Consider the following 13,922-nt stretch of genomic DNA (forward strand, 5'->3'; position numbering starts at 1 on the left):
AAATATATATTCATTAATCTTATGAAAGCATTTCCCCCTGAGATATTTGTTAAACTCTCCTACAGATATATAGGCATTAACCCCTTGCAAGCTTTTGCAATCTCTGTGTCCCTTTATATTTGTATCTATCTATATACATTAATTTTATATATGAATTTTCCCCTCATATGTTTGCAGGTCTTTGCAAATCCTTTATACATATAGATCCATGTACCTGTGTATCTGTAGCTATACATATACATTATTTTAATATATGAATTTACCCTCATATGTTTGCAAGTCTCTGTAAATTTTATGTAGATATAATTATCTATATAAAGAGAGATGTCTGGATAGATATGAATATTTTCTTACCTATCTATATATAGGGCTTGCAAATATTACAGGGGGGAAATGAACACACAAATATATATAGACATGTATTATATATATATAATATTGTAGGGGAAATGCACAGGGAGAGAGAGGGGGGATTTGCAAACGTTTCAGCGGGAAATGCATATGTGAAATTAGTATATATAATTATAGATCTATATCTCGCTCTGCATTGTTTATATAAGCATTGAATGTTTGCCTGTTACTATGCTGGAAGCTGGCCTGAGTCCCCATGGGAGATAGGGTGGGATCCAAATGAAGTTGTTGTTGTTATTATTATTATTATTATTATTATTATTATTATTATTATTATTATTATTATTATTTTATTGTTGATACCATATTGTTTTTGTTGCCCCTATTTTCTACTTATAGAGCTAGTTTATTTTTTTTCTTTGAAATACGGTAAATATTCAAAAACATTTAACCTACAGATGCCTCGATTAATGAAATTTTATTGGTATCTATTTTTATTTTGAAATTTACCCGTAGCTGCTGTATTTCCCACCCTCGGCTTATACTCGAGTCAATAAATTATCCCAGTTTTTGTGGTAAAATTAGGTGCCTCGGCTTATATTCGGGTCGGCTTATACTCGAGTATATACGATATTCCCTTCCTGCCTTCATGGTAATAAATACATTCTCTAAATACCCCCCAAATGCCAACCTCCTTTCTTGTCTGCAGCTTGAGACATTGCTGAAGAACATTTAGTCCTAAACTAATGCAACAGGAAAGCAAAAATAGACAAATGACCTGAAATATTACGTTATGTGGACTGATCATATACACAGCCATGTCCTCATTTTACTACCAAGTTTTACTCTTCTTTTCCAGATCCGGAAGAGCAAACCTTCTCACTTGGTATTTATTGACAATGCAGGCAGGCCTCTCCATCCAGAAGCGAAACTTAATTTCAGGCTTCTGCAAGGCATAGATGGGTAAGATGCATGGTAGGCAAATGTTATGGAAAGAAGCCTGTAAATGCCATGGTTTATATGTTTTAATAATATTACTCTTCTACTTTGTTAGGCAGTAATCTTGAATTGGAATTAGACTAATTCATATACTATACTATCAGACTGGGGAAAATATTGCACAAGAACTTACTGAAAAGCACCTTGTGCAATATCAGGAAAAGCTCCTAAACCAGCATAAGCTCCAGTTAAGCTAATGTAACTATGAAAATTATGCATAAAGTCAGAAATTGTTGTTTGTTTGTTTTTGTTTTTTTTACCAGACTGATTATACTCCCTGTCGGAAGCAAAATATCTTAATCTTGAATACCTGTTTTTTTGCATAAAATATTGCAAACTTTAAAATCTAAATGTCTAAAGGAGCTGATATATGATCGCTTCATATGTTGTAATCATCTCGGCTTATGAGATTCTGTGCCTCAGTGATGATTTCTCGCTTTTTTCTTCCTTCCTTCCTTCTTTAATGCTCATCATCAGGTTTCCCAAGACAGCTGTGACTGTGCTAAAGTCGGGATGTTTACAAAACCTGCTTTTACAATCACTGTATGTTGATAAGGAATTCTGGGAAAGCCAAGGTGGATCCGATGGTCTTAAAGACTGGCTTCACACCATTGACAGGAGAGGACAGATCTTGCTTCAGTATATTCAAGACCATAACTTGACTGTCATTGAGGACTCCTTTCTTTAAACTTAGGCCACAAAGGTAATGGAGTCACTTGCCTGAAAAGGTACATTGAGCCATGGAAGTAAAAATACCTTAGCACTAAGACACCAGCAAATGTACCAGTATTTGGCTTCTGCCATATGTGAATTCAGAAATAAAAATAAACATGAAAACTAATTGTTTGGCTGTGTTGCATATTTATTCAAAATTTTAAGGCTGTCATTAACATCACATTAACAGGAAAATTTTAGAATAAATTTTCCCAGTGTTTTGTTGATGTACAATAGGCCCTCTATTTTTGCAGAGGTAAGGGATGTAGGTCCGCTGGGACAAAAAGAAAGCCAACAATTAACACCGCTTCCCTTAAATTTTTTTACTCCATTGAACAGTTCTCTAGGAATTATTTATATCTTCCAGAATCATGTTGGAAAATTCTATTCCTAGAGAGGTGTTTTTTCTAAGATTCTCTAAAGATCATCCAGTAGGACTGTATGATCATGGGGTTGACTACTGTGTATCTAGATATTCCTGGGGTACCTAGTTATTCCTATACATAACATATTAATCATATCTGTAAATAATCAACTTCACAAAAGTTAAATATGCAAATATGGAGAGCTGGTTGCAATCCTCTTCTCTCCCACAAGATCAACCCTTTTTTGACCAGGAACCACTTTGACTAGGGAACCTCTCTCCAACGTTAGTACCAAAAGAGTTATGAATCAATTTTTGATCAACTTTAGATTCAGTTTGGTTATTTGGGGTGCTGATTCAGAAAACTGCATTGGATAGAAACATCAGCTCTAGTTTCTGATACAGAACATGTGCCATCTAGTAGTCACCCCCGCTTCCAGGCATCGCATGGAAAGGCTCTGTTCAGGGGGAGAGAGGAGGAGGAGGAGAAGCAGCAGTTAGCAGGTTTGTTGTCACTCCTTTCGTGGATAGTCGGCCCTTCCCCTCCCAACATCCCTATTGCCTCGGCACTATAAGAAATTTTCGCAAAACCAGTAGCTCTCGCTGCAACATTGTAGTAATGGTGAGGTGGTAGACCATATTTTAGTTCTTTGGGACTACTGGTGGTCCACAGATCACAGGTTGGGAACCACTGCAGTAAATAATGAAAAGAGAAGCTATCAATCTGATGCTAGTCTCATCCATCAGGCTATACCCGGTACTGGTTTAAATAAATTTCCTTGCATTGCTTAAAATAGAAGGGATTACTCCTATTGTAAGCAATGAAAAACACTAGTGGCAAGAGAACATCCTCACTTCCACCTCCAGTGTTTCATCTTGGCTGCCTTTATTTCTCCATCATTGCCAGTGGAAACTGCTCATAATACACTCTCCTTTCTCCATCCAGATCCACTTCCTTCATCATCTCATCTGCTCTTTCAATCAGCTTCTCCCCCAATTTGGTCATAATGTGCTGCAGCTCTGCCATGCTGATTTAACCATAACTGTTCTTGTTGAAAACTCAAAGGGTCTCTTGGATCTCCTTCTTGATGTAACTGTCCTTCTACACAGTAGTGATGGCCCCATTTCCAACTTTGTTCAACATTTTAAAGGCCTCTTTATATTCTGCCAGCTGTTCTTTGGTAAGATGATGAGCCATGTTGCTGTCTGTAATCCCTCACAACATCTTCTCCTTTTTGAGAAGAATGCACATGCTGATTGTCCTCTTGGAACAGAAAGTCTGTTGTGAGAAGAAAAAGCAATGAGGAGGCCAACAAGTGCAGTCCATATTTTTTTTTATGGCCCAAGGCCTGGATTTGCAGCTTTCTAGAGAAACCTATGAGGAGAACAGGCTAGTCCCTTGTGGCTGATACTTTTGTAGGTTTGGTAAAGGAAGAGGGTGCTCTGTTACCAGATATCCACATCTCTGTAGCCTCGGAAATTGGTGGTAGGTGAAACTGGTGTGGTCATGTTATATCCCAGCCGCCTTTGGGTTCTGAACCTGGTTCAGAAATGAACTTTGACCAGGATGAAGCTTATTTTGACTTTTCACTCAGTTCTCCTCCGAGTTCCTTCCAATTACAGACCCCAGCTGTGGATAGCTCCGAGGCTTCCTTAATTGGGAGAGATACTGATAACACTACTCCCGTGGAAGAACCAGATGTTCCAAGCTCCCCAGGGAATGTATCCTTTAACAGAAGACAGTTTTTGCAGCAACAAAGATCCCAGACACAGCAGCTTCGCAGGAATCAACGATTGGCCTCTAGAGGGGATACTGGATAGCAGATTGCTTTGGGAACCTTTGGGGAGTTGGGTTCGCTGTTATTAGATCTAACTTCTATAAAAGTGTCTTGCACTGTGAGCCAGTTGTGGTGTCAACGTAGCAACTTCACCGTTTCCAGTTACCTGATTTTCAAGCCGAGTCTCCTGCTTCCTGGCGGCCAAACTGAGCCACGACTCCCGTTTTAATCCGGAGTGATTCATGTCCTTGCCTTGTTCCTGAATCCAGATTGCTTTTAGCTTTGTCTTTTGCCTGCCTTGAAATCCAAGACTTTCTAGTGACTTTGGACTTTGTTATCTACTCCTGCTTTCTTGTTGTTTCCCCGCTCAAGAACTTTTCATCAGTTTTGAGCGTGTTTCGGTTTCTGGACTTTGGATAATAATATTGGACATATCTCTTCAACGCTTTGGACTAATTCATATCATTCCTTAAAGGACTACTGCTCACTCATCCTTTCCACTTATTCTTTCCTGAATTTATTATTGTTTTAATAAAGATATTATATGATAATTGGTCTCTGTTTGGTTTCCAGTGTTCAAGCTGCCTTGGGGTGCAACAGGTCATTTGAAATGTGGCACTGGAGAAAGTTTCAGTGGATACCATGGAATGGCTATAAGAGACTGATAAATGAGTCCATAAGGAAATCAATCCTGAACTCTCCCAAGAAGCCAAAATGAGACAACTGAGGCTGTCACACAATGGCCATATCATGAGAAGAGCTGACTCATTAGAAAAGACAGTGTTACTTTGGAAGGCAGAAGGCAGCAGGAAAAGAGGAAGGCCACATTCCAGGTGGATGTGTTTAATATAGGAAGCCATGACTTTGAGTCTGCAAGACCTGAGCAGGTTTGTTGAGAACAGGATGGCTTAAAGGTCTCTCATTTATATAGTCTCCATAAATCCAAGTTGACTTGACTGCAGTGAACAACAACACTGGGAGAAAAGGCTTGTTTGTGGAGGTCAATGATTGTAGGAATAGTATTGGGAACCACATGAGCCATTATCCCACACTTTGTTCACCCTTGATTTACACCATGGGCTCTCTCTGAAACATGGAATTTCTCAAGGCGTCCTACACATCCAATTTCCTATTTGAAAGACATCACAACAGAAAGTGTGTTATTAATTTATTCCTGACATACGCACGTATACACACCTCAGGGCTTGAAGCATCATAATGTGAATGTTATTATATGAGAGGAGGTTGAAGATGTTTTGGTGGGGTGTGTCTGCCACTGGGAAAAAAACCACACCAGAGAAGGCTCTCTGACTGGCTTGCTCAGTTCAATGTGTGATCTTCAAAGGAGGAATCTTTGAATATTACGCAAGGGTGGGGTGGAAGTAGAAAGCTGATCTTTGTTTTTCATCAGCCCTTGTGTTTCAGTAGAACCAGATTCACGGCCGCACTGCAAAAACAGACCAGGGCAGAAGAGAGAGAGGTTAAAATATGGTTTAGACCCTCTGTGTTGATTAAAAATGCCTCTGGAAGGGACTTTACCTATCAGTAAGACAGTTGTAGAAAGCCAAAGCAAATATCATGACTCAAGTTCTGTAAAACTTTCTCAGAACATAAATAAACTCAAAGATCCTCCATTCCAGCCCCACAGCGCTGCAACTACATTCTGCATAGGACAGCAATATTGTTCACTTGTTTGGGCTTCCTGTTTGTTTGTTTGTTTAATAGCCTTCCTTTTTGCTTGTATGAGAAATAAGTATGTTGACTGACAACAGAGTTTTAAAATGCTCTTAAAACAACCCTATTTTTTTTAAAAAAAATCAGTTAAATATCATTAAGTAATCTTTCTGAGTAAGTGCAACACTACTTTGAAATTGTTTAAATGTCTCAAGAGGAGTGCAAATTAAAGAAGAATAAAAAAGGACTAGAGGTTTGGTTTGTTGATCTATAAAAGCAAAACACAACTTGAAATCCACAGGAGGACATTGTCTTTGATAGGCAAATTGCATTTCCATAGTAATGTAGTTGTTTCTGAGTTTTCCAGAATCCCAGAAGGAGAGGTACCAAGACTTACAAAAAATGTCTTGATGTTTTTAATCAGAGATTCATGACTTGTTGGTTGTGAACTACAAATCCAAAGCAGTCCTTGCCTGTGTGGTGAGCAATGCTGTGAAATGCAGTCCAACAAGATCAGGAGAATCATGTAATTTCCATGCCTGTTTTGGAGCATGTTGTGTGCAATTTATCATAGTGCCAAGATGAAGTGTTTAGGTTTGATGCATCAAGTATCCCATGACATCGGGCCATGCCAGCTGGAATGAAGACAAACTGATGGGTCCCTATTAAATAGATTTGCCATCTATGGCAGGGGCAAAACCATGTGTTTCAAGAGCTCTGTCCTCACTGAAACTTGCCTCCCCTCTCAAATCATCCCCCAAAATACATATCTTCTAACCTCCCAACAAATCCTCTGCCATCCCAGCTTCTCAGTTGTTTTTAAAATGATTTGATTTCTCTCTCTTTCTCCCACTTTTTTCCTTAATTCAGTTGCAGCAAACTCAGTTCAAAGCACAAAAGTAATTTACACTCAGTACACTCAGGGGAAGAACTTTCATGACTCTCCGTTTGGCAAACCCATATAACCTTTATCTTCTTGATGCCTGCAAACCACCTTTGGACCACAGCCTTATGCCATACCCTCCTACTATCCCGATCTGCTAATCAATACTGATGGAACCATTTCTGTTAGGGGGAGGAAAGACAATCAAATCAAATACTAGAGATGTGCATGAAAATTTATTCTTCGTTTCCTTCGTGCTATCATTTTGACTGTTCGTCTACACAAAATGATGACATTTTCGTAGGAAACGAGAGGCGACACGAAATTGAAAGCCGCACAGTCATCGTGCTTGCTTTCGTTTTCCTTTCGTTTCTGTTCCATAATAATTATATATATACACACACGCACACGCACACGCACACACAAACACATATAGAAGGATCTGGGATTCTAACTTGAGCCTAGGAGAGGAAAATGCCTCTGCATTAGCTCTGATCTGTGGAAATGGGGGTTAATGTAATAATATTAATAACAATAGTACTCTGGGGAAGATCCAAATTGTTGGTGGATGGTGGGCTAAAGATTGGTGGGTTAAAAGGGATTGAAATGCCCTCCAAGTGTGGCGATTTTCACCCCTCTAGCCCAAAAACTGAGGGTGGGGGAAATGAGCCTCCAAATGGCACAAAACTTTTCGTGTTTTTTGTTAGCCAGACAAAAATTCATGTCGTATAGTTGGACGATTTTTTGAAGCCGGACATGAATATGAAAATGAGACGACACAAATGAAACTACACAAAATGAACAGCAATTCCACACAAATGCATAATTTTATCAAATACACTATCTATGCCAGTTGTATCCCCGATATTCTCAGTCCTTGCCTCCACAAAGGTGGTGTTATTTACTTACTTTAAAAACAAAATATTTCTTGCAAAGACATTTTTAACATCTAAAGTAGGACCAAATGGACGAATGATACAAAACCCTCTAATTTTTGCCTTCTCATTCAATGAGGGGAAATGCTGGACCACAACTGCCAGAATCCCCCAGCCAACATGCCCTGGGGTTATCTTGCTGAGATTCCAAGAAAAGGGAGTTTATCTAGGCTTTAAAATGCAATACATAGTAGAGCTCGTCACCTGCTTTATATTCACTTTATTTCTCCGGATTTGTCTTTGCCCTCTGCTTTTTCTCAAGCTCAGAACTGGAAGGTCCTTTGGGCAGAGACCTGTCCTGAAGCTAGATGCCTTCTTGTTGCCATGGAAAATAAGGGAATAAAATATGAGTCAGTACCTAATGACGACAGCCTCAAGAGTCCCTACTTCTTCTCCAGCATCTTCACAAATTCTTCATAGCTCACTTTCCCGTCTCCATCTGTGTCAATCTCCTTGATCATAGCATCCAACTTCTCATCCATAATTTCTTCTGCGAATTTGAGTTTCATGTCTTCAAAGGAGCCTAAGACCGTCTTCAGTTCCTTAGTGCTGATGGCCCCGTCACCATCTACATCAAAGTGTGAGAAAAGTTCTTTGAAAACATCAAGTTCTGCCTTGGTGAAGGAGTGTGCCATCTTGCCCTTTCTGGTACCCTCAGTAAGTTTGCTTTCTTCTTAAAGGCAGCTCATCAAAACAGGAAAATCTGACATTTGGCACAACCTAAGTCCACACCCGCTTCACTGCCCAAGGCTTGGTAGGAGCAGGTTTGCCCCAAATGTAGGCCAAGCCCTTTTGAGCATGCCTAAAAGCCACAGGAATGGGTGGCAGGTGGAGAGGGCACATGCTGTAATCTTTGATAGATTACACACCTGGCATTATGATTTCAGGATGCCATTCTGCAGTGCGTGTAATCTCGATGTAGGTGTTTCTACAGTAAACGTGCTCACCTATGTCCACACCTTTCATCTGCCCTGGTTTGGCAGGGACAATCACAATTTTTCCTCTGTTGTCCCACTTTTTTCAGCTATTTTTAAAATGTCCCAGCTTGTCTTCTCCCATGTCACCTTTGTCTTCAGCTTATTGTATATATCCAGGTATAGGTCTAGATATTTTAGTCAAAAATTGACTCATAAAGCCTGGGCTGATTTTTGTATATGGGTCAATCTAAGGTAGCCATTCCCTCTTCTGAGTAGAGTGGGGAGAGCTTCATCTGTCCCTAAAAGAAGTACCAAACCCCCTACTTTTTCTCTCGTGGTGTCATTTCTGGCCTTTTTGAATATCTGAGTGGGGAAATGATGGTGGCAGCCACTGACTCTGTAAGGCTGTCAAAGACAGAACGCCACCAAATAGAGTACAACACAGTTTATTGAAGTTACAGAACTAAAAAATGCCCGTAGGAAGCAAAGGACTAGGCAAACACTTGTCTTCAGTGTGAAAAGTAACAGAAACAGCTCCGTTTGAATTAAAACGGTTCGAAAGGATAAACCGGATTAAACAGGAGTCAAAAGTGCTTACTTCAGCCTGGCAATTTAAACAAACAAAAGTTGGTAAACAGAGGTCAAAATGAACACAAAAAGCTGGCAACAGATTCCTTTCTGCTACTCAAACGCTACAGATGAGTAACTCAGGCTGTTTACTCCTCTGTGCAACGAGCGAAATCCGGGTCCAGGCACATCAATCAGGGTAACGGCGGTCAGCAGGGTCCCAATCCGGTCCAAGGTCGAAAACCAAGTGCAGACGTCTAAAGTTCCACAAGTTCCACCGAAAGCCACAGAAGGGATAGTCCAAGGTCGTAGTCAGTCAGTCAGTCCAGCGTCAATCCAGAGTAGGTAATTAATGTCCGTCAAAAAGACGACGGAGGTCCAAGGTATCCAGCAACGAATCACACCCGTCTTCAGGTATTTCCCCAACAAGAGCCCAAGTGTTCGTCCAGATTACCTTGCCCAACGCAATTAGCCATTGATCCTAAACCCCATTTTATCCCAGTTCATAACTCCTCATCGCTGTCAGCTGCTATCCTAATTCCAGGTGCCTCATCATCATCATCCTCATCAGAGCTAAAACACCTTTGACTACGCCCCACAGCATCCCCAGCTGTGGATCCCGCTCCATCCCTCCAGCCCGTCCATGGGTCTGATCCTGCAACACGCCAATCGCCTCCCATGCTATCATTGCCGGTGACACCCAAATCCTCCCTCACACGAGTCCACTCCATGTCATCCTCCTCTGAGCTAACCATCTCTTCCTCCATTCCCTCGGTAAAACCCTCAAATGAGTCTTCATCTGTTGGTTCTGCAAATAAGTCCCGGAGCAGTTTCCTTTCACGCTCCTCAAAAGAGACTGACTCTCGAGGAGTCTTATGACCCCGTCTCCTAGTACCGGAGCCAGAAGGCTCAACCATAACAAAGGCAGAGCTTTTTTTTAAATTTGTTTTTATTGTTGTTTTGTCGTTTTATCCCACTCCCACCCTCCCCTACTTATACATACACTTTATACAACAAACTACAGAAGTTACATTTGAAATATCTATCTCAATCTTAATTTTTCCACTCCACATCTTAGTACGTTCTCTAAATAGTTCCTAACTGGTTCCCACATCCCCTTGATTATTGCAATATTTTCAATTTTATCTATATTATTCCATTTGCAATTTGTGATTTCTACATTTAACATATCAACTATATACTTATACCAATTCGTCAGAGTCCATTTTGTTTTATCTTTCCAACCCCTCACTAAAACAATTTGTGCACATGCTATTAATTTGTCAATCATTTTTTTTCTTTTTGTATATTCTTCACTTCTGTTATCCTTGCATGTAGTACATTTCTATTAACTATTACTATTTGTAGATTTAGCATTCTATTGATTTCTCCTTCAATCATTCTCCAGTATTCTTGCACCCAATCGCACTCCCATATCATATGATTAAACACCCCTCTTTGTTCACAACTGTGCCAACATCTATCCTTCATCCCTGGTAAAAAACGTGAAAGCTGTGCAAGAGTTCTGTACCATTTTTGTAACATTTTCCTTCTTGCTTCCCTTAATACATTGTACTTTTCTTTTGCTATATTACTTATTTCTCTTTGTATATCTTCCCTCTCAATTTCCATGTCCATTCTCCATGTTTGGAAAATTTCCTCTATTATTTCTTCTTTTACCATTATAATTTGTTCATACAGATCTCCTGCCACCTTTTTTTCCTCTCTCAAACATTTCATAATCACCTTCTCAAATGGACTGTCCTGTTCTCTAATTTTTTCCCTCAGTCTAAAAATTTCCTTTCTTATAGCCCAGCTTTGAATCCAAATTCCCTGATCCTATCCAATTCTGAATTTCTTTTTGTTCTACAGGGTCTCCATCTACTGTATACAAATCCTCCACTAACCTTTTCCCTCTACTTTCAATTGATCTCAATGTTCTACCTATAATTTCGTTATCATTGTAATTAATTTGCCATATAGTTGCCATCTTATTCTCATTGCCTGGACTTAGCTTCTTCTTTCTTTTTTTCCACACTTTTATTGTTCCTTCAAAAGGTAATGCAGAGCTGATACTTTCCCCTCTCTGTGGAATCCCAGGTACTACAATTTCACTTTCCATCCCACCTTCTGAATATTAAATTAGATTTATTAAAATTGATGTTTATAATGATATTTTGACCATTATGAGTTTTGCTCTGTGGTTTGTTTGTTTTATAAAATTACTCTTCCAAGACCTTGCAAAGAAATTTCTTGTGAATATGATTATATTACAAAACAGGTTCTTGTTTACATAGTGGGGTGGCTAATTTAACATAATTCATTGAACACACCATGGGCCCTGGTATGAGATTTAATTGGAACATTTCATTAGTTGCCACCATCACCATTTTTCAAAATGTAATTGTTTTCCTACAGTACAGACAAAGTGACCTTTTGTCTCACTATCAAAACAGAGCTTACTTTCTCCTACTTTATATATACAGTAGAGTCTCACTTATCCAACATAAACGCGCCGGCAGAACGTTGGCTAAGCGAATATGTTGGATAATAAGGAGGCATTAAGGAAAAGCCTATTAAACATCAAATTAGGTTATGATTTTACAAATTAAGCACCAAAACATCAGGTTATACATCAAATTTGACAGAAAATGTAGTTCAATACGCAGTAATGCCATGTAGTAATTACTGTATTTACGAATTTAGCACCAAAACATTGCCACATTTACTCCAAAAACATTGACTACTAAAAGGCAGACTGCGTTGGATAATCCAGAATGTTGGATAAGCGAATGTTGGATAAGTGAGACTCTACTGTAGTATGAGTTTTACAAGTTCTCAGATGTCATTAAATGGCAACATTATAAAAAATAAACAAAGATCGCCATGTTGATCCATGCGAAGAAAAATGCAAAGATGAACCAAGAAGTATTACTTTTAGCATGACCGTTCAAATTGTTACATAACAGCATGCTTTTGTAGCATTTTAGTTGGTCCTTGCAAAATCTCTGCCAAATATTGATTTCCACCTCTTATAACAGTTGTCGTAATAATTAATATGGACAAAAGTCCACTAATGTCATAAATAAATATACAGTCTTGCTTATCCAACATAAATGGGCAGCCAGAACGTTGGATAAGCGAAAATGTCGGATAATACGGAGGGATGAAGAAAAGGTTGTTAAACCCGAGAGAACCCAGGGAGGAGAGAGACAGCAAGGAGGGAAGGCGAGTCCAGAGCAGGAGCAAGAGAGGAAGAGAGGAAGGAAGGAAGGAAGGAAGGAAGGAAGGAAGGAAGGAAGGAAGGAAGGAAGGAAGGAAGGAAGGAAGGAAGGAAGGAAGGGGAGCCTTGTTGCAATTCTCTGAGGAATAGGAAGAGCCTTGTTTTTATTCTTCCAAGCCAGAAGCAGCCAAGGCACGTTGAATAATGCGGAATGTTGGATAAGCTAAAGTTGGATAAGCGAGACTCTACTGTAAGGTAAAGTTAAAGGTTTCCCCTGACGTTAAGTCCATTCATGTCTGACTCTGGGGGTTGGTGCTCATCTCCATTTCTAAGCTGAAGAGCCGGTGTTGTCCATAGACACCTCCAAGGTTATGTGGTCAGCATGACGGCATGGAGCACCATTACCTTCCTGCAAAAGTGGTACCTATTGATCTACTCACATTTGCATGTTTTCAAACTGCTAGGTCGGCAGAAGCTGGGGCTAATAGCGGGAACTCACTCCGCTCCCTGGATTCAAAGTGCCGACCTTTCAGTCAGCAAGTTCTGCGCCACGAGGGACTCTACTGTACCTGTCAATTTATGGCAACATCATGAATTTCACAAGGTTTTCTTAGGTAAGATGTCCTCAGAGATGGTTTGCCTTTGCCTTCTATTGAAAATATCAGAATGAAATGAGATATCAGAAAAGCCGTCATGTGGAAGAGTGAGTCAACTTGTTTTCACCTGCTCCAGGGAAAAAGACCTAGAACTAATGGATTTAAATAGCGAGAAAGGACATTTAACTAGTTTTCATTAAGAACTTCCCAACTTCAGCACAAACTGCCTTGGAAATTGGTGGCGAAGTGCATTAACTTCTGAACTTGCAGACCGAAAGGTCCCAGGTTCAAATTGCAGGAGCGGCTTGAGCGCCCACTGTTAGCTCCAGCTCCTGCCAACCTAGCAGTTTGAAAACATGCAAAATGTGAGTAGATCAATAGGTACCGCTTTGGCGGGAAGGTAACGGTGCTCCATGCAGTCATGCCAGCCACATGAACTTGGAGGTGTCTACGGACAACGCCAGCTCTTCGGCTTGGAAATGGAGATGAGCACCAACCCCCAGAGTCAGACATGAGGAGCTGGAGCTAACAGTGGCCGCTCCCGCCGCTTCCGAGGTTTGAACCTGGGACCTTTCGGTCTCCAGCTCAGTGCTTTAACGCACTTCGCCACCGGGGCTCTAAATGGATTTAACTTTCCCATAGTTAAACATAGTTAAACATAAAAAGATTTTAAAAGAAACTGAAAAGTTTTTTTTAAAACTTATGGATTTATAACTATGGGAGGGCAACAGGATGTTCGGTGTAGGATAGCAGAGTGATGAAGCGTTTGTGTGGTGGAGCTACTGAAAATATACAATACTGTGGGTGACTGTCCCAATATATTGCTGGGATCAACAGATGCTTTGTGATGTTCCTTCCAACTTCATAGTTCTATGATTTTATGACAGCCAGTTTCATTTTCCTTTATAGTAGCTTTGCTAG

At 40.0% G+C, this 13,922-nt stretch overlaps 1 protein-coding gene, 1 long non-coding RNA gene and 1 pseudogene across 2 annotated transcripts in view; 1 reads left to right on the forward strand and 2 right to left on the reverse strand.

The window, feature by feature from the left end:
- The window catches only part of gask1a (golgi associated kinase 1A), a 77,616-nt gene extending 75,425 nt beyond the window's left edge, over positions 1 to 2,191 (forward strand). Inside the window, exons 4-5 of the mRNA XM_003222198.4 lie at positions 1,211 to 1,314; positions 1,828 to 2,191. Coding sequence (XP_003222246.2) covers positions 1,211 to 1,314; positions 1,828 to 2,038 — 315 coding nt within the window. The 3' untranslated portion in view covers positions 2,039 to 2,191. The remainder of the gene's footprint in view (positions 1 to 1,210; positions 1,315 to 1,827) is intronic.
- A 1,042-nt stretch (positions 2,192 to 3,233) lies between these two features.
- Positions 3,234 to 3,682, reverse strand: LOC134292457 (calmodulin-like; annotated as a pseudogene).
- Positions 3,683 to 5,361: 1,679 nt separating this feature from the next.
- Positions 5,362 to 8,046, reverse strand: LOC134292458 (uncharacterized). The gene is made up of 2 exons (XR_009999706.1): positions 7,903 to 8,046; positions 5,362 to 5,653 (listed from the first exon to the last, which is right to left on the reverse strand). It is a non-coding gene; the product is annotated as an uncharacterized LOC134292458 (long non-coding RNA).
- Positions 8,047 to 13,922: the final 5,876 nt, after the last annotated feature.

The sequence above is a fragment of the Anolis carolinensis genome, chromosome 6, assembly GCF_035594765.1.
Source record: "Anolis carolinensis isolate JA03-04 chromosome 6, rAnoCar3.1.pri, whole genome shotgun sequence".
NCBI classification, from domain to species: domain Eukaryota; kingdom Metazoa; phylum Chordata; class Lepidosauria; order Squamata; family Dactyloidae; genus Anolis; species Anolis carolinensis.